We start from the raw sequence: 23918 nt of genomic DNA on the forward strand, positions 1-23918 counted from the left end.
TCTTTTTAATTTCATGGCTGCAGTCACCATCTGCAGTGATTTTGGAGCCCAAGAAAATAGTCTCTCTCTGTTTCCATTGTTTCCCCATCTATTTGCCATGAAGTGATGGGAACGGATGTCATGATCTTAGTTTTTTGAATGTCGAGTTTTAAGCCAGCTTTTTGACCCTCCTCTTTCATTTTAATCAAGAGGTTGTTTAGTTCTTTGCTTTCTGCCATAAGCGTGGTGTCATCTGTGTATCTGAGGTTATTGATATTTCTCCCAGCAATCTTGATCCCAGCTTGTGCTTTATCCAGCCTGGCATTTTGCATGATGTACTCTGCATATAAGTTGAATAAGCAGGGTGACAATATACAGCCTTGACATACTCCTTTCCCAATTTGGAACCAGTCTGTTGTTCCATGTCCAGTTCTAACTGTTGCTTCTTGCCTGCATACAGACTTCTCAGGAGGCAGGTCAGGCGGTCTGGTATTTCCATCTCTTGAAGAATTTTCCAGTTTGTTGTGATCTACACAGTCAAAGGCTTTGGCATAATCAATAAAACAGAAGTAGATGTTTTTCTGGAACTCTCTTGCTTTTTCCAACTGGTGGCAATTTGATCTCTGGTTCCTCTGCCTTTTCTAAATCCAGCTTGAACATCTGGAAGCTCATGGTTCACGTACTATTGAAGCCTGACTTGGAGAATTTTGAGCAGTACTTTGCTAGCATGTGAGATGAGTGGAATTGTATGGTAGTTTGAGCATTCTTTGGCATTGTCTTCTTTGGGATTGAAATGAAAACTGACCTTTTCCAGTCCCATGGCCACTGCTGAGTTTTCCAAATTTGTTGGCATATTGAGTGCAGCACTTTCACAGCATCATCTTTTAGGATTTGAAATAGCTCAACTGGAACTCCATCACTTCCAGTTGCTTTATTCACAGTGATGCTTTCTAAGCATCAAGGCCCACTTGACTTCACATTCCAGGATGTCTGGCTCTAGGTGAGTGATCACACCATCGTGGTTATCTGGGTCGTGAAGATCTTTTTTGTATAGTTCTTCTGTGTATTCTTGCCACCCCTTCTTAATATCTTCTGCTTCTGTTAGGTCCATACCATTTTTGTCCTTTATTTTGCCCATCTTTGCATGAAATGTTCCCTTGATATCTCTAATTTTCTTGAAGAAATCTCTAGTCTTTCCCATTCTATTGTTTTCCTCTATTTCTTTGCATTGATCACTGAGGAAGGCTTTCTTATCTCTTCTTGCTATTCTTTGGAACTTTGTATTCAAATGGGTATATCTTTCCTTTTCTCCTTTGTCTTTAACTTCTCTTCTTTTCTCAACTAATTTTTAAGGCTTCCGCAGACAACTGTTTTGCCTTTTGCATTTCTTTTTCTTGGGGATGGTTTGATAAATTAGATTTCATCAAAATTAAAAGCTTTTGTGCAATCAAAGGATATTGTCCAAAAAGTGAAAATGCAAACCACAGGTTGAGAGAAAATATTTGCAAGTCATATTTAATAAGGGCCTAGTATTCGGAACATAGAAAGAACTCTTACAACTCAGTAACAAAGACAACCCAATTAAAAATGGGCAAAGGATTTGAATAGACATTTTTTTCAAGGAAGATATATAAATGACCAAAAAGTACATAAAAAGGTGCTCAATGTCACTCATCATAAGAGAAATAAAAATGAAAAACACAATTTAATACCTCTTTACAAGAGGGGTATAACAACAGTAATAGAACAGAAACAAAAAATAGCAAGTGTTTATGAATAACTGAAATTTATTACCAAATCCGACCTCGTAGTGAGTGCTTGCCATATGACAGGCCAATAATTGAGCGATGAGTTGTTGGGGCAAGGAGTAACAGCTTTATTCTGAAAGCCAGAAAATCGAGAAGATTGTGCATTTATGCTTACAAAGAACTCTCTTACCTGAGTTAGAATTCAATCTTCTTTTATACTAAAAGGGGAAGGAGTGAAGTCAAATATTTCCTGGTTCCCATCCACCTCTGGAGGAGTGTGTTAATTTCTTCCTCCCAGGTGGGCCTGGCCAAGATATTTCCTGTGAGCTAAATAAAAGTCTTTTAGCATAATGCTCATATCCTGGGAGGCAGAATTCTGAGAGTTGTATTATTATGTATAATTTAAGTTTATAGGCAACATCCCTTTAGTGATTAACTTGTAGTAGAATAGAAAATTTTCTTCCCTATTACAGAAAGTTTAGGTAAAGATAGGGAAATGTTATGTAAATAGACATACCCAAAAAAAACTACAGACAAAGGTCCGTCTAGTCAACTCTATGGTTTTTCCAGGGGTCATGTATAGATGTGAGAGTTGGACTATAAGGAACGCTGAGCGCCAAAGAATTGATGCTGTTGAACTGTGGTGTTGGAGAAGACTCTTGAGAGTCCCTTGGACTACAAGGAGATCCAACCACTCCATACTAAGGGAGATGTGTCCTGGATGTTCCTTGGAAGGACAAATGTTGAAGCTCAAACACCAATACTTTGGCCACCTGATGCGAAGAGCTGACTCATTGGAAAAGACCCTGATGCTGGGAAAGATTGAAGGCAGGAGGAGAAGGGGATGACAGAGGGTGAGATGGTTGGATGGCATCACCGATTCAATGGACATGGGTTTGGGGAGTTGGTGATGGACAGGGAGGCCTGGCATGCTACAGTTCATGGGGTTGCAGAGTTGGACATGACTGAGCGACTGAACTGAACTGAAAGAAACTACTTGCTTTACCATTTTCCTTAAAATTGTCTTGCTTGCTTTCTTTAAAGCTGTGCCACTGCATATGTTCTACTGGCTGAGGAAGAAGCAACAACTATTGTAGATGCTGAAAGGTTATTTAAACAGGCACTCAAGGCAGGAGAAACAATTTATAAGCGGTCACAACAGTGCCAGCACCAAAGTCCTCAGCATGAAGCTCAACTGAGTAAGTGACTATGAACTAATTTTCACCTGTCTTTTAGTTCCTGCAGTTGCCTCCTTTATGTGCAAAACACAAAACAATAAATTCTAAAAAACTTAATACTTAAAAGTTAGCTGCTTTGCATGAGATACAACAAATCTGTTCAAGTCAGCAAGACAGAAATGTGTATTAGCTAGAGAATGTTTGTGGAAGAGAATGGATCTGTTCTGGTTATTGAGAGGTGTGCTGCTCTGAAACTTAACAGTAATTTATTTCATGCAAGAATTGGGCTGGTCATTGGAGAAACACAACTCAAAAATATTCAAGATTCAAGAGAAGCTTCTAATAATGATAAACAGCTGTTACTTTTATCCACCCTTACCTAAGCAGTAGTAGAGGTATATATATCATTTGGTTTGCTCTTCAGGCTGTAAAAACATCTCCATATAGTGCCAGGGAGTGGCTCTTTAGCACAGAAACCAGCCTTACACTTGGTATTGACTCTTTCTCTGGTGGTTTTTTCTCTACAGTATGTTTGAGATCACATGGGCCATAGCAACTGACATCCTTTCTTTCCACTCTTAGGCATACTCTCCCAGTTGTGATTGAGACACTTACCAAAGATGTTAGAATCTGTAATGTTGTTGCTTCCTGCTATATTGTGTGGCCAGAGGGTTTAATTTCGTGATTTTGGCAGAGAGTGGGCAATAAATTGAAATATGTTTATATAATACATTATCTGTTGGGAGATAAGTTTTAAATCTTTTGTTTGTGGAAATTAAAATTTGGATGTTTTCTCTCTAAACTAAATATTGATGTATATAGGATGTTTCATTAATGCATGTTGTTATAACACATAACTGTGGGAATATATAATCTTGAAGTCTGGAACTAATGAAACAGTTTCATCTGTTTCATCTGTAAAAAAGTCATGCCATTTGTCCTTGTATAATCTCAAATTTAGTTATGGGATAGGTTCAGAAATATTTGTTATCCCTTTGTAGAAGTAATTTTGCCCTTGAGCAAAAATTTACACTAGTATATAAATTTTGTTTTGAATATCTTTTGTCAGTTAAGATAATAGATAATATTAAAATAGTAGATTGTTTATACAGAAACTTAATAGATTCATGTTATTTCTTCCTATTAATGTATGTCTTTTATTTTAATAGTAAAATCTACTTGCCTAGTGTATACAAATTACTTTATATATACTGTACTCAGATTACTTAGAGTCAAAAGTAATCCTATATGTATATATATACATATATATATTTTAAGCTTTTAATATAAAAACTTCAAACATCTATAAAAATAGAGCAATATAATTAACTTTCATTCATTGTTCATTACGCAAATTCAGTAATTATTAATATTCTTCCATTCTGACACAATTTAATTTTAATTGAACCTTCCAGGGTATATAAAATTATTTGCCTTCCAGGCAAATAAAATTGATAGATAAATATATTAAGGAAATAGCTGGTCATAATATAAAAGTGATAGCTTTGGGTCATTTGTTATTTTTTTCAAATAGGGAGAGATACCAATGTACTGGTGTATATTAAAAGAAGACTGGCAATGTGTGCAAGAAAATTGGGAAGAATAAGAGAGGCAGTAAAGATAATGAGAGATGTAAGTAAATTTGATGACTTAGCCTTTACCTTTATTCTTTCAAAACTGAAAATATGTTTTAAGTTGCTGGTTAAGTTAATGCATAATCACTGTGTGGCTTTTTATTTTGTAACATTTATTTATTGGCGGTACCATGCGTCTTGTTGCATCTTAGCTCCCCAACCAGGGATCAAACTTCAGGCCCTGGCAGAGGAAGTGCCAACCACTGGACTACTAGGGAATTCCCCAGAATCTTTTTTTTTTAATTGATAGTTTTGTAACAAGATACTTAATATACACAAATTTCTTAGAGGCTGAGTCTCCAAAATTTTAATAAAGAATTTCTACTTCTGTATTGAGTTCATTTGCGATAATTTTAATCTTTTTCTCCTTTTAATATACAGTTAATGAAAGAATGTCCTCCTCTTACCATGTTGAACATCCATGAAAATCTCCTAGAATCACTTTTAGAATTACAGGCCTATGCAGATGTCCAAGCAGTTCTAGCAAAATATGATGGTGAGTGATAATTTTCTTAGTTGATTCTTTACAGCTGAGCTACCAGGGAAGCCCCTCTTAGTTGATAGCATAGTTAAAGTGTTTTTTTTTTTTCTTTTTTTCAATATAAAGTGATCACAAATGGTATCCTACTCTGGTATTTCTGTGACTTTCTCTTTGCATTCTTTCCAGTCAGTATTTAGAATCTGTGGACACAAATTACTATTAGGTTTCTTCTTCTTTTTGTAAATGTTTACTTATTTGGCCACATCAGGTCTTTGTTGCCGCATGGTCGTGTTTGTTGCTGTGTGCAGGATCTTTGCTGCATCGTGCAGACCTTTTGTTGCTGTGCAGAGACTCTCTAGTTGTGGTGGGAGGGCTCAGTAGTTGTGGCACGCAGGTTTAGTTGCTCTGTAGCATGTGGAATCTTAGTTCCCTGACCAGGGGTTGAACCCACGTCCCCTTGAATTGCAAGGCAGATTCTTAACCACTGGACCACCAGGGAAGCCCCTAAGTATCTTCTTTATCAATACTTTTGATAGCAAAAGTCTGCAAGGAGAAATTTTCCTTCTGTCAAAGTATATTCATTTGTTTTAGTGCCTGTGTGAGGCACTTGGGATACAGTGGTAAACAAGAAAACGTGGACTTAACCCTTATAGGATTTGCAGTTTGGCAGAACATACAGACAAATGAATAGTAGTTATATTGAAGCATAGTATGTTAGGTGAGGTAATTGGGAAAGTATGGAGCGTTATACACTTCATTTCTTTTGGAGTGATGGAGAAAGCTAACGGAAGTTGCTTAGCAGTGTATATGAGTAACTCAGAACAACATTTTACGATGCTTTTTAGTTAAAAAGTGTAATTTATTATCTCATCTGATGCTTACAACAATTTTGAGAGATGGTAGGACAAGTATTTTACTGTTTCCAGTTAATAAATAAGGAAACTGGAGTTGAAGAAGGCTAAGTAATTGGGTAAGGTCTCCTAGCCAGTACGTGACAAGCCTGAACTTAAATTTAGGTATTCGATTTCTTTACTAGTTTCCCCAAAGTAAGAAGTCAATATATGTTGGCTGTTTTTATTATTGTACTATAACAGTGCCAGTTTATCACAAATGGAGTTGAGATAATTTTTAAGAAGCATAGTCTTTCTCCTCATTCTAAGTGAGGCATCGGCTTTTAACCTGAAACTGAGAACATCCTAACTAGCATAATATTTCTTGTCATATCTTTCACTATATCAGAACACATATAAGTCACTTATTCATACTGTCCTGTTGTAAGCTCCTACCCATTAGCTTAGGAATCCCCATGACTTAGAAAGTTTCAAATGTATTACACTTGGAAAGAGAAGTTTATTTCTTTTAAACATCTGGAATTCTTAGGAAGTGCTTTAGTTAATATAGGCTCGTGGAGAAATTTGTGAGAAATTCTTTCCATATGTTACTTATCAGATGTATGGCCTGCTTATGATACGTATGATGAACAAGCTTAAGGACTGAATATGAAAAATCAGAATGGACCTATTCATTAAAAATAAAATAAAGCTGGCAACCTGGATATGCCTCTGTGTTTTCAGTTATTTTTATGAGTCCTCAGTCTTTGCTCTTCCAGAGTTCTGAGAAAGTTAAAAGCAAGTTTACTTCTTTGGTTCTCCATTTACTAGTGTAACTCTGGAATCTGGAAAGAGAGTCCTGTAGTCTTACTCTCCTGATAACATTGTTTGGGGCGTTCTTTAAGATAATTTCATTATAGTTCTCAGTTTCTTTTTATTTTATAAAAGACTATCACTTAAGAAAATGTAGAAAATGCAAAAACATAGGAAGAAGAAAATGAAAATCACCCATGGGTATATCACTTAGATTTAACTACTGATAATTTTTTTTAATCTTATTTTTTCTTTGTGAATAGGTGGAGGTTTTATGTAGTTCTATCTATACAGTGCTCTTTTCCATGGATAGTATTATTGTAAGCAGCCTATTTGGAGAAGGAAATGGCAACCCACTCCAGTATTCTTGCCTGGAGAATCCCGTGGACAGGGGAGCCTGGTGGGCTGCTGTCCATGGGTTCGCACAGAGTTGGACACGACTGAAGTGACTTTGCATGCATGCATACATGCATTGGAGAAGGAAATGGCAACCCACTCCAGTATTCTTGCCTGGAGAATCCCAGGGACAGAGGAGCCTCGTGGGCTGCTGTCTATGGGGTCATACAGAGTCAGACACAACTGATGCGACTTAGCAGCAGCAGCAAGCAGCCTATTATAAATATTTGTTGAGTACTTTCTAACATTGTATGAGGACTTTCACAGACATCTCTGCTAGAAAATTATCATTTTGAGAAAACTGAGGTTAAAGAAGTTATGCCTAATTCAAAGATATATAGTTGGTAAATAGTAGAATCAAGATTTCAAACTCAGGTCTTCCAATTTCATGTCCATGTGCTTTTACTGCTTTATTATCAACATATCTGTTGAATTGAACTATGAAATATTCTTACTAAAAATTGTCAAGATATTTTTGTGTTTCTTACCTAAATTAAAAATTATTATTATAGATATAAGCCTTCCAAAGTCAGCAGCCATCTGTTATACAGCAGCACTATTGAAGACAAGGACTGTTTCAGATAAGTAAGTAGTTATGAAAACTACAAGTTTAGAAAGACTGCTAAAATCAACATTATGTTTTTCATTCACTGACTTTAAAAATGCTTTTTTCCCCCGACTTTGTGTTGAATAACCTTTAACTTATGGGGCTTTGAAGATTCTTACTATCTGTAACAGTGGAAACTGCAAGGTTTTTAGAGCTAAATAAACTTGGGTGCAAATTAAAAGTCTACAACATACCAGCTGTGGAACTTTGGTCAAATTAATTACCTTGAGTTTCTTCCTCATCTATAAAATAAGAATAATACTATAGGGTGGTTGTGTGAAGATTATGTGTGTTAAATGCTGAAAGCATTGCTAGACAAAGTATATTCAGTACATAGTAGCTGTGATAGTAATGATAAGGTTGTATGATAGGGAAATAGGTTTCATGTTATCTGTTCTAAGATTATAATTCTGAATTATTGTGATTTCCTTGTATTTTTGGCTGCCATTAATGAATTTCTCTTTGTTCCACAGGTAAGATACTCAGAAACCAACCAAATGGCAAATGTTTCTTTCACTTTAGATTACTATGCCTTAAAGTGAATTAGAATGAAATGTTCACAGACTTTTTCCTCTCAGTGAATATTTGCTAAGAATATAATACTTCTATTTTCATGAGACTTTCTAGATGTCCTTGTATAGCATTTCTTATTTCATTACTTTGCCCAAAGTGTGACTTTAATGGACTTCTAAAGGCTTTCTTCACTTTGAGGATTTCTATCTCTTATGCTGCCGCCTTTTATATGTTGAACCAAAGTAGAGCAGCTATTTGACTTTGACATTTGCCGTCACCAGAAACCTCTGATTCAGGGGCTAGATTACCTTAATTAATTAATTAAAATATTTATCTATTTAAATATTTATTTCTTCATTTTGTTCTTTTCTTATAGATTCTCTCCAGAAACAGCCTCCAGAAGAGGGTTAAGCACAGCAGAAATTAATGCTGTGGAAGCAATTCATAGAGCTGTGGAATTTAATCCTCATGTTCCAAAAGTAAGACATTTTATGATGAAAATACTACTTTTATTTAAGTTAATCAGATTCATAACAGTGTATAGACCAAATTTTGGGTCTCCATAATTTGAGGCAGAATTGTTTTAGTCCACTATGTTTTGATGTTTGCCTTAAAGGGGATGTTAAAAAGTAATTAGAAAGGTAGATAGGACCAGTATTTCACTATAGGCTTTATAATCGCTGTCAGAATAAAATTTGAAGTATGTTCAGTTAGCTGTTCCTTTTACTATAGTTACAGAGAAGAAATAAAATGACTTGGCCCTTTGAAAGATGATTCATATTTCAGGTCATTAAATCAGATTTCCTGTTACTTTAAAAGCTTCTTATATCTAGGCAGATGCCTGGGTTTTAAATGAGGCCTAGGTAGACAAAGATTGAAGACAGATTAAAATAATCAGTGTTAGGAAACAGATGTGGAAGTTTCCGGTAAACTGCTGAATTGATGTTTATTTAGTCCCAGACAAAACTGTGCTCATCTCATTTGTCTTTATTTTGTATACCTTGCAAACATACGGATTATTGGTTAATCTATGTGTGTTATCACCTAAGGTGAAATTTTGGGTTTTAAAAACAATGTTTCAAATTAGAAAGTATAGTGTATTCAAGAATATGATTTTATTTAAAAATGTAATTGTAGATTTCAGTATAATGTGTTCGTGGAATTTGGAAACTAGCAAATATTAAAGGATTAACCTCTAAAAGATAATCTCTAAGAAATAGGAGTTGTAAGTCTGTTTAGAGTAAATAAAGACAGAGTCAAGAATATTACTGAAATCTAAGAATGAAAGTCAACAATATTTATGCCGTTCTCTCATTAAGTGAAACTGGTTCCATAAATTTAAATAAAAATTTTAGTATAAATTGTAATACATAAAAAGCAAAGTATAAAAAAACAGAATGTGCATCTTAATGATTTATTATAAAGCAAATAAGTGGGAACTACCACTGAGGTCAAGAAACAACATTGTCATTCCCCAGAAACCCACCTGCCCTTTTCCAATTACAGCTTCTTCCCTCCTGCCTAAAGGCAACAACTGTTCTTTTTTCTTTATTTTAACTTTTTATCGTGTGTTGAGGTTCAATTCATATCAGTCGCTCAGTTGTGTCCGACTCTTTGCGACCCTATGGACTGCAGCAAACCAGGCCTCCCTGTCCATCGCCAGCTCCTGGAACTTACTCAAACTCATGTCCATTGAGTCAGTGATACCATCCGACTATCTTGTCCTCTGTCGTCCCCTTCTCCTCCCGCCTTCAATCTTTCCCAGCATCAGGGTCTTTTCTGATGAGTCAGTTCTTCACATCAAGTGGCCAGAGTATTGGAGTTTCAGCTTCAGCATCAGCCCTTCCAATGAATATTCAGGACTGATTTCCCTTAGGATGGACTGGTTGGCTCGCCTTGCAGTCCAAGGGACTCTCAAGAGTCTTCTCCAACACCACAGTTCAAAAGTATCAATTCTTTGGCACTTAGCTTTCTTTATAGTGCAACCCTCACATCCATATCTGACTACTGGAAAAACCATAGCTTTGACCAGATGGACCCTTGTTGGTAAAGTAATGTCTCTGCTTTTTAATATGCTGTCTAGGTTGGTCATAGCTTTTCTTCCAAGGAGTAAGTGTCTTTTAATTTCATGGCTGCAGTTACCATCTGCAGTGATTTTGGAGCCCCCCGAAATAAAGTCTGTCACTGTTTCCACTGTTTTCCCATCTGTTTGCCATGAAGTGAGTTATTGAGGTATAGCCAGTCAACAATGTTGTGACAGTTTTAGGTGAACAGCGAGGGAACTCAGCCATGCATATACATGTATCCATTCTCCCCTGTTCTCCCTCTCTGTCTATTTACTCTCATCTAGGCTGCCACATAACATTGAGTAGAGTTCCATGTGCTATGATAGTAGGTCCTTGTTGGTTATCCATTTTAAATGTAACAGAGTGTCCATGTCCATCCCAAACTCCCTAACCATCCCTTCCTTCCATTCCTCCTACTGCAACCACAAGTTCATTCTCTTAAGTCTGTGAATCTCTCTCCGTTTCGTAAGTAAGTATATCTGTAGCATTCCTTTTTAGATTACTCACATAAGGGATGTCATACGATATTTCTCCTCTATCTGACTTGCTTCACTCAGTATGATGATTTCTAGGTCCATCCATGTTGCTGCAAATGGCATGATTTTATTGTTTTTAATGGCTGGGTAATATTCTATTATATATGTGTACCACATCTTTTTTATCCATTCCTTTGTCAATGGACATGTAGGTTGCTTCCTTGTCTTGGCTATAGTAAACAGTGCTGTGGTGAATATTGGTGGTGAATATATGTGGTAAATATGTATCCTATCAGATCATATTTTTCTTCATATACACCCAGGAGTGGATTGCAGGGTCCTATGATATCTCTATTTTTAGTTTTTTAAGGAACCTCCATACTGTTCTCTGTAGCGCCTGTACCAGTTTGTTGCTGTTCAGTCACTCAGTCACATCCGACTGTTTGTGACCCCATGGACTGCAGCATGCCAGGCCTCCTTGTCCTTCACCATCTCCTGGAACTTGCTCAAACTCATGTCCAGGACATCGCTGATGCCATCCAGCCATCTCATCCTCTGTCGTCCCCTCCTCCTCCTGCCTTCAGTCTTTCCTGGCATCAGAGTCTTTTCCAATGAGTCAGCTCTTTGCATCAGGTGGCCAAAGTATTGAAGTTTCAGCTTCAGTGTCAGTCCTTCTAATGTACTCAGTATTCAGGATTGATTTCCTTTAGGTTTGACTGGTTTGATCTCCTTGCAGTCTAAGGGACTCTCAAGAGTCTTCTCCAACATCTCAGTTCAAAGGCATCAAAATGTACCAATTTACATTCCCACTAATAGTGTACGAGGGTGACCACCATCCTGACATTATGTTCACTTCCTTCTTTTCTTATATTTTTGATCAATACTTTTCCTTTATTGCTGGCTTTATAAACCAAATTAAGTAGTGAAAATGAAAGAAGAAAGTGAAGTCACTCAGTCATGTCTGACTCTTTGCGACCCCATAGACTGTAGCCTACCATAGACTGTAGCCTACAGGCTTCTCCATCCATGGGATTTTCCAGGGAAGAATACTGGAAGTGGGTTGCCATTTCCTTCTCCAGGGGATCTTCCCGACCCAGGGATCAAACCCAGGTCTTCCTACCAGGGAACCCCAAGTTAAGGAGTGGTCCTTGTTAACATTCTCAGGAATAATTTGTGTAAAAATTAGAATTATTTCTGCCTTCAGTGATTGGTAGAATTTGCTGATAAAGCCATCTGATTCTGTATTTTTGTTAGAAGGATTTTCTTTACAAATTTCATATTAATTACAAATTCAGTTACTTAACCATTCCATAGCTATTCACATTTTTAATTTTTTCTTATGTTAGTTTTTGGTAAGATATATTTTTCTAGGAATTTATTTCATGCAAAATTTTTAAATTTACTGGCGTAAAGATTTCATAAAATCCTTTTATTAGCTTGTTAATATGTGCAGGATCAGTTCTAACATCCACTTTTTAATTCATAGCACTGGTTACTCGCCCCCCACCTCCCCCAACCCCCGCATTGGATTCCTCAGGGATTTGTCACTTTTATTAGTCTTTGCAAAGAACCAAGCTCTGGTTCTGTTGATCTTCTCTACTGTTTGTTTTCTGGTCCATCCATTTCTGCCCTTTATGGTCTTCTTTCAACTTTGTTTGGCCCCATCTTATTTTTTTCTATTTCATGTATCTTATTAAAGGTACTTAACTTGTTAATTTTTAGTCTTTCTTCTAATATATCCATTTAAGTCTCTTAGCCTCTAATATTAATATAATTTTAACTGCATAGTATAGCATTACTTTTTATATAATTTAGTTCAAAATATTTTCTAATTTCCTCTATGACTTCCTCTTTGATTAGAGGTATATTTATTCCATTTAGAGATGTATTTAACTTCCAGACATATGAAGATTATCTTCTTATGAATGATTTCTGGCATAATTGCGTTTTGGCCAGAAAATATACTCTGTGTGATTTCACTCCTTTAAAACATTTTTTGATTCTTGAATTTCTGTTTATTTTTCACATTTCTTACATTATTTGTAGTTTTGAATTCTCTGCCAAAATTTTTAATGCAATCTACTGTCTCTTTGAAAATAATTTAAAGTAGTTATCTTGAATTCTTTCTCTGATAATCCTGTTATGTAGAACCTCTCTGTATCTGTTTTTATTATCTGCTTTTTTTCTGCTGCATCATACTCATATTGCCTTTTCTCTTGTGCCTCATTTTCTTTGTCTATGTGCCAGATATTCTATTTGAAAAATTGTAGAAATAGCGTAAAACTTCAGGTAATATTATATTTCTTCAGAGAGAATTTTCTTTGCCCTTAGATGCCTGGAAGAATCACTGGCAGGTCATGATCACCGTAGTTCATTTTCAGGGATTGATATTTTATGGTCTACCTGGATGACTAAACTGACTTCAGTCATGAAATGTTTAGTTTGTTTCTGGTTCATTCTTACTCCTAAGATGTAGCCTTCAGAGCCCCAGACTAATCCTGAGGGTTTTGCCAGGGCCCTCACTCTTGACAGGCCTTGAACTGTGAATTTTGTTCCTTTAGTCTTATGAAACTGATAAAAAAGGCTGAATAGCCTCCTAAGCATCTTTTCCAGAATTGTCAAATGTCCGTATAGTAAAAGAAGCCCTAAGTGTGGCTTACATCTTGATTTCTGCCTTCGCTTGACTGTGGCCTCATAATTCTTTACCTTTTGTTAATTCTCTAATGTATTTAATTCAATTTTTTAAAATCAACAGCTTTTCTAGTTATCTGGTAGATTTTATCTGAGTTACCCAGTGTTCCATTACTGGAAACAGAGGTCTAAAAATACTTTTCTATGAAGTGCTCTGCTCTCTCGTGCTGCAGAGTGGTTAAGAATGGCGTATAATTTCTATACATCTGTGCCAACAGTTACTGTCTGTCTTTTGACTATAGTTGTCCTAGTAGGTATGAAATGGCATCTCACTGTGATTTTAATGTGCATTTCCTTAATGACTAATGACATTGAACATCTTTTAATGTGCTTATTGGCTGTTTGTTTTTGAAAATTTTTAAAAATAATCTTTCTTGGAATATAACTGATTTACAATGTTGCGTTACTTTCAGTTGTACAGCAAAGTGAATCAGTTATACATATATACACTCTTTTTTAGATTATTTTCCCATACAAGCCATTACAGAACATTGAGTAGAGTACCCCATTCTATACAGTAGGCCCTTATTAGTTACTTATTTTATATGTAGTAGTGTACATGTCTCATCCCAATCTCTGAATTTATCCCTCCTCCCTGTTTCCCCAGTAACAATCAATTTGTTTTCCACACCTGTGACTATTTCTGTTTTACAAATAAGTTCATCTGTATCATTTCTTTTTCGATTTTACATATAAGTAATATTATATGACATTTGTCCTTCTCAGTCTGACTTACTTCACTTAGTATGACATGTTGCTGCAAATGGCATTATTTCATTCTTTTTAATGGCTAAATAGTATTCCATTGTGTATGTGTACCACATATTCTTTATCTAGTCATATGTCAATGAACATGTAGGTTGCTTTCATGTCTTAGCTATTGTAACTAGTACTGCAGTGAACATTGGGATGCATGTATCTTTTCTAATTATGGTTTTCTCCAGATATATGCCCAAGAATGGGATTGTATATCTTCTTTGGGTAAATGTTCAAATCCTTTGTGCATTTTTTAACTCATTTATAAAAAGTGTTCTTTAACATTTTTCTGCCATTGACATTCTTGATCAACATGATCCAAAACCATTGTGAATCTCCATAGTTGAGAAATACCAGTGTAACATAATTTTACCCATGAAATGAAATCATGAGATTGGTCATGAACCTTGCTGAGATGTGGATACCGAAGAGGCAGCTAGGGTTATTCCTTTGGTAAGTTACTTATGTGTAAACAAGCCTCAGAGCACATGATTCAGATTGTGCCTTAACAAAATTATAGCTTTATACATCATGGCTATTTAGAGATACCACAGATGATTGAAACCTTAAATATTGAATCCCCAGATATCAGTGGTTTACTGTAGATGTGGTAGTTCTTAGTATGACACTTTACACATCAGTTAGAATAGTATTGTCTAATTTAGGATGTAGCAATAGTTTGCTGCAATATTTCATTGAGAGTTTTTATTAGCTTACTACCACCAAATTCCTCTAAATTTTATTAATTTTAGATTTAAATTTGAAATAGTTGCCTTAAAAAGCCCAGAAATATATCCATATATATTTTATCATTTTATTTTTGAGAAAAGCACCAGTGCAGTTCGGTGGGGAAAAGGAAATGCTTTTCAACAAATGGTGATGGAACATCTGGATGTCTGAATGGGGAAAAAATCATGAAATATTCTCATAGCATGCATAATTTGAGATGGACCATTTACCTAAGTGTAAAGCTGGAAGAAGCATAAGCTGGAATCAAGATTGCAGAGAGAAATATCAATAACCTCAGATATGCAGATGACACCACCCTTATGGCAGAAAGTGAAGAGGAGCTAAAAAGACTCTTGATGAAAGTGAAAGAGGAGAGTGAAAAAGTTGGCTTAAAGCTCAACATTCAGAAAACAAAGATCATGGTATCTTGTCCCATCACTTCATGGGAAATAGATGGGGGAAACAGTGGAAACAGTGTCAGACTTCATTTTGGGGGGCTCCAAAATCACTGCAGATGGTGATTGCAGCCATGAAATTAAAAGACACTTACTCCTTGGAAGGAAAGTTATGACCAACCTAGAGAGCATATTGAAAATCAGAGACATTACTTTGCCAACAAAGGTCCATCTAGTCAAGGCTATGGTTTTTCCAGTAGTCATGTATGGATGTGAGAGTTGGACTGTGAAGAAAGCTGAGCACAGAAGAATTGATGCTTTTGAACTGTGGTGTTGGAGAATACTCTTGAGAGTCCCTTGGACTGCAAGGAGATCCAACCAGTCCATTCTGAGGGAGATCAACCCTGGGATTTCTTTGGAAGGAATGATGCTAAAGCTGAAGCTCCAGCACTTTGGCCACCTCATGCGAAGAGTTGACTCATTGGAAAAGACTGATGCTGGGAGAGATTGGGGGAAGGAGGAGAAGGGGATGACAGTCGAGGATGAGATGGCTGAATGGCATCACCAACTTGATGGACATGAGTTTGAGTGAATTCTGGGAGTTGGTGATGGACAGGGAGGCCTGGCGTGCTGCGATTCATGGGGTCGCAAAGAGTCGGACACGACTGAGCAACTGAACTGAACTGAACCGAAAGCTAAAACTATACATTTAGAAGAAAACATCTAAGAATATCTTTGAAATTTTCAGGTAGACAAAAATTTCCTAGGACAGTATAGGCACTGAACTGTAAGAGAAAAAAAATTGTATATTGGCCTTTTCAAAACTTTAAAATTCTTCTCACTGATGACAGTGTTAAAAATGAAAAGGCAGGGAATTCCCCAGTGGTCAAGTGGTTAGAACTCTGTGATTTCACTGCTGAGGGTACAAGTTCTATCCCTGGTCAGAGAACTAAGGTCCCATAAGTTGTGCATTGTGGCCAAAATAAATAAATAAAATCTTTACCATCATTCTTAACATTTATTTATTTATTTATTTATTTATTTTTGGTTGCACTGGGTCTTTGTTGCTGTGTGCTTGCTTTCTCTAGTTGTGGTGCATGGGCTTCTCATTGCGATGGCTTCTCTTGTTGCAGAGCACAGGCTCTAGGCACACAAGCTTCAGTAGTTGCAACACACGGGCTCAGTGGTTGTGGCTTGGGGGCTCAGTAGTTGTCGCACATGGGCTTAGTTGCTCTGTGGCATGTGGAATCTTCCTGGACCAGAGAGTGAACACATGTCCCCTGCATTGGCAGGTAGATTCTTACCACTGTACCACCAGGGAAGTGCTTCACCATCATTTCTTTTTAAATGAAAATGCAAACTGCAAACAGGAAAAAAGTATCTCCAATTTGCTTATTTGCCAAAGGACTCATATTCAGAATATATAAATATAAAATGACAACTTTAATCAAAAGCCTTGAACAGATACTTCAGAAAAGATATTGGAATGTCCAATAAACACCCAAAGAGGTGCTCACCATCTTTGGTTGTCAGGAAAATGCATTATAAAATTACAATAAGGTATTATGCCTATCAGAATGGCTATAATTAAAAATACTATAAAATATGGGCAAGAGTGTGGAATATTTAGAACTCTAATACATTGCTGCCTTAATGTATAAAATGATACAACTACTTTGGCAATTTCTTATAAAATTAAACATATATCTCATCCTGTCACCCAGAAGTTTTACACCAAGGTATGTATCCAAGAGAATGAGAATTTATTTAGCAGTAAAAAGAAAAGAACAACTGATACAGCAAAACATGGATGAATCTTAAACATACAGTATTGTGCAAAGGACTATATTCTGAATGATTCCGTTTATGTGCTATTCAAGAAAAGGTAAAAGTGATCTATTGTGGTAGAAATTAGCACAGTAGTTTGCCTCAGGTGGTCAGCGTAGAGGTATTAACTGGAAAGGAAACTTTCTGGGGTGATGGTGTTGCTTATCTGTGTTTTTTTAAAAGTCATTGAACTGCAAACTTAAAGCCTGTGCATTTTACTGTTTTTAAATTATACCTCAATAAAGAAAAAAAAAAGATATGACTCAATGTGGAAAGCACTGTCAAAGTATCATGCCTCCTAATAAAATGAGATATTTGTGAAGTTCTTAAAGTTTGATCCCTGGGTTGGGAAGATCCTCTGGAGAAAGGAAGGGCAACCCACTCTAGTTTTCTTGCCTGGAGACTCCCACGGACAGAGGAGCCTGGTGAGCTATACAGTCTGTGGGGTCACCAGGAGTCAGGGTCGCCAAGAGTTGGACATGACTGAGTGACTGATACTACTACTACTACTAACAATGTCTGAGTAAAACAGTATTGATTATTACAGCTATCGTTGCTTTATTATGCTCTGTTAACCATTTTCTCTTCCTGTTTAAGCTGTTCCAGTTTGTCCTCTTTCCTTTTGAATATTATTTTAGTACTTTAGAATGTATGAGATTTGGGGATTCCTCTGTTGAGAAGAGGTGAAGGTGAAGATAGTTAGGTGAGACAGGAGTTAACTAATTTGAATTACTCAATACCCTGAGGACAATTTATTTTGTCTTACAGAAGAAGCCCTTGAGAGAAGAGTGATATAGAACATTTAAAAACAAAACAATGACAAAAACTTGTTTAGTAAATCTTTATAAATTGAGTACATATTTAGGAATATGTAATCTGTAGCTTTTTAAAGTTATTATTTCTTATTTTATATTAAAACTGGCTTTGGCATTGTGTTGCTAAGAAAGTAGACCATGCCAGGTGGCCTTTGTAAGTATAAGGGGAATTTTAAAAATAATACATAAAAGGTAAAATCCATTCTGGCTGGTCAGAAATTGAAGCCTATAGGATGAGTCCCATCCATCAGAGAAGCTACTGGGTCTTTAGCAGCAGACTTACATTTCTTTGGCCATACTGCCTATATTATAGCAGCATGTGTAAAATAGGAGGGGAAGGGGCACTTGATTGAGATTCTGAGTGGCATAGCAGGAGTACAGAGAGAAAAGGGAAGTGGTATTAAAGGCTGTGACCCGTTCCTAGAGCACAGTGAGCCTTTTGCTTTCCATTATATTATACTGTGAGACAGGTTGGAAGGGATGAGATATCAAATGCTTATTTCTTGAGGTGTTGCTCCATAGGATGATGTGCTGTTTAGCCCCCATTCCCTCTATTTTTAATGTAAGATCACTTTCACTTTGCTCCTGAGGCTGTTAGGTAGTATCATGTTTTTTCAGTTTATTCAGATAGCAGTTGTTTTTACTTTCTATCTAGGGACTTTCTTAGTCTCTCTATAGTACATCTCCATGTGGAATCTTTGCATTCAGCCTGCCTGTCCAATCTCATAGAATGTGCACTGAGAAAACTAATTGCAGAGATAAATTGGTTCTTGATGTGCATGACTGATCAAGAGCAAAGTACCTTAATTTCAGATGCCTTCAGAGAGATTTTTCTTCAACCTCTGCTTTTAAGAGGAAGATTATAAAGCATTATCATTACTTCGGGTCAGAATTATATTGCTTTTGGTCAAAAGCTGTTGTAAGATTTGCAAAGTAATAGAAACAAAGTAATCTAGAGATAAATTATAAAGATCAAAGCAATTCAAAATTAAAGTGAATTTGAGTGTAAGCATAGGTATAGAGTTATGAAAGAAACCATCAGGCCATACATCATTATGTCTTTTTAACTATGGCTCCCAAAGTAGCTTTAATTTTTGTTATTTTTAGTGAAAAGCAAGAGACTTGAGTGGTTATTTGAGTATCTTGTCCATAGTTGAGTACTAGTTAAAATTGGCCCCAGCAATTTCTGATTTATTCCCGATATAATGAGAAGGTGATTTGAAGGTAATCTGGAAGGCCCTGTAGCACATACTAGATGTTAGCTTTGGTTTATGTCTTTGACTGTGTTTTATTTGCTGGTAATTTCCAAATGTATTTCTTTTAACTCTGGCTTTCTTCCTTGTCTAAGAGACTTGCATTTCTATCTAGTTGTGGAAGATTTTACCTGGATATCTGATAGGTACCTCAGAGATTTCAATGTGTCTCAAAGTAGATTAAAAAAAATTTTTTTTAGTTTTTTCTCCAACTTGCCTCTCCTTTCTATTTCTATATTTTGATTTATGGCTTTACTATTCTCTTCTCTAATTAACCTTTACTCTGTCCTTTTCAAATTACCCACTCATATCCTTCAAAATGTCTTTCAGATCTAGTCATATACTCCATCCCTGCTTATTGTGCACCTTTACTGCTTGTTCTTTTAAAAAATTATTGTTATCAAAGTAATGAATTTTTTTTTAATCCATACTCTGTAGAGGTTATAAAGCAAAATAATCCCCTGTTTTTCCTCTCTCAGTTATACTTCTCTCATGTAACCACTGTTTCTGTCTGGTGTATTTGTTGCCAGACATTCTCTGCATTTTTAAAATTAACTTTTATTGGATTACAGCTGCTTTACAATGTTGTGTTAGTTTTTACTGAACAGCAAAATGAATCATCTATCTGCATATCCCCTCCTTTTGCTTGGTCTATTAAAACAGATTCCTCAGTGGTCTCCATGCCATCCATCCCTCTCCACTCTGGCTATTGCCAGAGTTATCAATCTAAATAGAAAACCTTACTCTGCTAAAGAGCTCTGCTTACTCTGTATTGCCTATAGGATAAGGACCAACCCCTTAGTATTGGGTGTATAGAAGCCCTTCATAGTCTGGACCCAGTACCTGTCTCCAGTCTCTCTCCTTGCCACTTCTGCTTTGTGGCTTACCTCTAGCGTTACTATTCCCTGGATTAGTTAGGTCTCATTATGACTCCCTACCATTATATATATGCTTAATCTCTTTTCTACTTGGCAGGTGTCTACTCATTCTTCAAGATCCTGCTCATCTGATGCCTCCTTTATAGAGATGTCTTTTCCACTTTTTCCAAGCAGAGATAATGTTCTTTCTTCTGTTTGTTTAGTGCCTTAATCATATATGTATATGATTAAATATATATATGTGTATATATATAATTTGGTCTGTTTATATGTCTATCCCTTAGTTATTTGTGAGCTTTTTAAAAAAGCAGGACTTTTGTCTTAACATCATTTTATGTCTGATATTCTACTTAGGACATAATGGGCATTCAGTAAATGTTTGGTAAATGGATATGTTTATAATTTAGATTTGCACTACTATAAAGACCTATATCTGAGGTAAAGAATATAAAATTTTAGATCCCATCATATTTTTAAGCCATTTGATATTTTGTAAATTTTACTACATTATGTCACTTTTGGCCTTTTAATGACAGAAGCACAATTTCAACATGACCTTATTTCTTAACTTATAAAAGAACTCAACTTTTAATGGAACAGTGTACTATATTTTAAAATAATGAGTTAGATCTACATAGAGACAGAAAAAGATACACAAGACATATTGTGAAGTAAAAAGGAGTTGTGTAACAATTTGGTACTATATTTAAGAAAAGTAGTGTTTTATGTTATGCTTAAGAAAAAGAAATCCAGACAAATATAAATCAGATTATTATCTTTATTTTCTTTTATCACCAATCTTGTAATATATTCTTTTCTGTGTTACTCTGGAGTGTTTGCAGTTTTGTACTGTATGTCCTTTCATAAGCAAAAAAACACAAAAAACAAAAAAACAGCCAAACCAAATTACTCCTCAGTTTTTAACCTTTCATATTCTTCATTCTTCAAACAGAAATAAAGTCTTGAATTTATTTTCATTTTGTTTTAAGTTTGCCCAGAAAGTTAGAAAATATCTTTAAGTAAAAACTGAAATACAGGTATGAGTTTGAAGACATTTTTGATATATATATATCAGATCCAGTCAGTTAATAATTGTCTTAAGGCCTGCTTTGGGTGGATAGTGTAGTATGCTAGATGCTGAAGTAGAATATAAAGGATATGATTCTATTGTGTAATAACTTACAGCTTTTTCTGGGTAGCAAAAATTCCTGAGCAGTACTTTGTGGAGGACATAAAATAAGTAATAATCCTATAATTGGCTATTTTAAGTATATTTTCTTTAAGCTGAAAAATTTTCTTTATATTTTGAGGGTGAAATTTTATTTCAGTATCCTATTGGAAACTAAAAGATAAGAATTGCTTTGCTTTAAAGTCAAATTGTAAAGGACATTTGCTGGTAGGTAAGACATGATAGTAAAAATAAGGTAGCATAAGGAAACAATTTTTTCATGATTAAATAATAAAAATTTTTAATACAAAATCCTAAAGTATCATTTTCTAATAATATCTATTTGATTACTATCTGAATTGTCACCTAGAATATTGCTCAGAAGTATAGATATATATTAATAATTGCTAAAAGTATTTATATATATATTAAATTGATACTTTTTATAAGTTTTACTGAATAATTGTTAATATAATTGCTGAGTGGCTTAGCAAAGATAGGCATTAGTCTAAAGCTTCAGAATTCTAAAACTGATTGAAAATAATTGGAAATGTTTTAATCTGTAAAATAAAGCAAAATTCTAATGGAAAGGACTTGGTTAAGTATTGAACCTCTCTGAAAATAAGATATTCTTTTTATGATGGAGATTCGACTGTGATTGCCTCATTTTCTTTGCTTCCTACTGAAGAAGCTCTCGGTGCACTTGCAAAGAGCATAAGGAGTCATGTCAGAGGTCAGGTATTTGAGTCCATTTTCCCACAGCCTCCTGGTGTGAGTGATCTTTTACTGTGTTTTAAAAAAAATGGGCAAGGATTAAAGAGGATTAGAAAGAATATTACCCTCCTGAATATAGGTCCAAGGCACTAAGAGTAGAGAACCCAGCCAGGCAGCAAATGGGCTTTGCTTGACCAGGACACAACCTCTGCTGCATTCCTTTAAGAAACTGAATGGGAAATGTTAAGTCCCCAAACTGGATTAGTAAATAATCTCATAGCTTGTGACATCTACTAAAATAAATTGATGAGCAGACTGCATTCTTATACTTTGAGGAGAGGGCCAGAGACATCAAGACTAAGAGTAATTATTCTTTTATCTTTTTGCTTTTTAATTTCAGCTTTATTGGGTTATAGGAATAAAGGGTAATTAAAGATGAGCACTCAGCCCAGTAAGTGTTAGAAAGGCACATTCCATAAACAAAGAAAAATTACTTTATATGTATTAATGCCATGAGTCCATATGTATTAATAATTTGTCTTAAAATTTGAAAGCACTACTAATTTTTATTTTTCTAATTCTTCCTGTTTGTAGTACTTTTACAAAGTATTTCACAAATTCAACTGTTGAATTTATGTTGTTTATCTCATTGAAATGTAAGGATATATCTTTTAAGACACCTTTGGAATGTCTCTCTTTTTATATTTTATAATATTCATTAATGTGGTTTGCACCATATGACACATAATTTGGTACCAAATTATTGAGACCCAAAAAGGTAGTTTCAAACCTGTTCTAGTAGGGGAGATGTACTCTGGCCTCAGTCTTTGGAAGAAGTAGTTAACTGAGGAGGTGTACTGTGGTCTCAGTCATTGGAAGAAGAAGCTAGCTAACTATTTTTATTTATTTATTTATTTATTTTTTTTAGCTATTTTTAAAAGATTTTAAGTTGACTACTTTAATAATAAAGATGGTGTAAAAGTTGGCTTCCCTGGTAGCTCAGTCAGTAAAGAATCTGCCTGCATTGCAGGAGAGCGGGGTTCGATCCCTTGGATGGGAATATCCACTGGAGAAGGAAATGGCAACCCACTCCAGTATTCTTGCTCGGAAAATCCTATGGACGGGGAGCCTGGAGGGCTATAGTCCGTGAGGTTGTAAGAATTGGACATGACTTAGCAACTAACCCACCACTGTGCATGTGTGCTAAGTTGTTTCAGTTGTGTCCAGTTCTTTGCGATCCTATGGACTGTAGCCCACTAGGCTCCTCTGCCCATGGGATTCTCCAGGCAAGAATACTGGAGTGGATTGCCATGCCCTTCTCCAGGGGATCTTCCCGACCTAGGGATTGAACCCTCACTAGCGCCACCTGGGAAGACCCCCACCACAAGTAGTTAATTTTGCATCTTTCTTCATGTAATTAGTATATTTGACTAGTGTAATAACTGTGATTATTCTGCTTTTGATATGGATTGTAATATTAAGGGAAGCATTTCTTCAAGAGTTTAAGATCGAATTTCATTTCATATGTAAATAAGAATTGATAGGTTATAACTTTAACAGGCATGCTCACTTACTTAAATGCATCTTGTACTATGCTCTTTAGGCTCAAGAATTCAAGTTGGCCCTATACAATGAATATGTCTTCCTATTCTTCTCCCCACCACACCTCTCAATCTGCTGTCCACTTTCCACCTTTCCACCACTTCTGCAAAGCGAAAGTGAAATTTGCTCAGTTGAGTCCAGCTCTTTGCAACCCCATGGACTATACAATCTATAGAATTCTCCAGGCCAGAATACTGGAGTGGGTAGCTTTTCCCTTCTCCAGGGGATCGTCCCAACCCAGGGATCAAACCCAAGTCTCCCACATTGCAGGCAGATTCTTTACCAGCTGAGCCACCAGGGAAGCCCATCAGTGGTTTAAAACATAATTAATACCGCTTAAACATAGAATTTCATATGACATAGCAATTC

General features: G+C 35.9%; 1 protein-coding gene across 4 annotated transcripts in view; it reads left to right on the forward strand.

Annotated features, from left to right (window-relative positions):
- ST7L (suppression of tumorigenicity 7 like) overlaps nt 1-23918 on the forward strand; it is a 65728-nt gene that overhangs the window by 26257 nt on the left and 15553 nt on the right. For all 4 annotated transcript variants that reach the window (XM_068963594.1, XM_068963593.1, XM_068963596.1 and 1 more), the window contains exons 7-11: nt 2772-2926; nt 4440-4537; nt 4921-5035; nt 7572-7644; nt 8556-8658. In XM_068963594.1, coding sequence (XP_068819695.1) covers nt 2772-2926; nt 4440-4537; nt 4921-5035; nt 7572-7644; nt 8556-8658 — 544 coding nt within the window. The remainder of the gene's footprint in view (nt 1-2771; nt 2927-4439; nt 4538-4920; nt 5036-7571; nt 7645-8555; nt 8659-23918) is intronic.

Source organism: Capricornis sumatraensis, chromosome 2, assembly GCF_032405125.1.
Source record: "Capricornis sumatraensis isolate serow.1 chromosome 2, serow.2, whole genome shotgun sequence".
Lineage (NCBI taxonomy): Eukaryota > Metazoa > Chordata > Mammalia > Artiodactyla > Bovidae > Capricornis > Capricornis sumatraensis.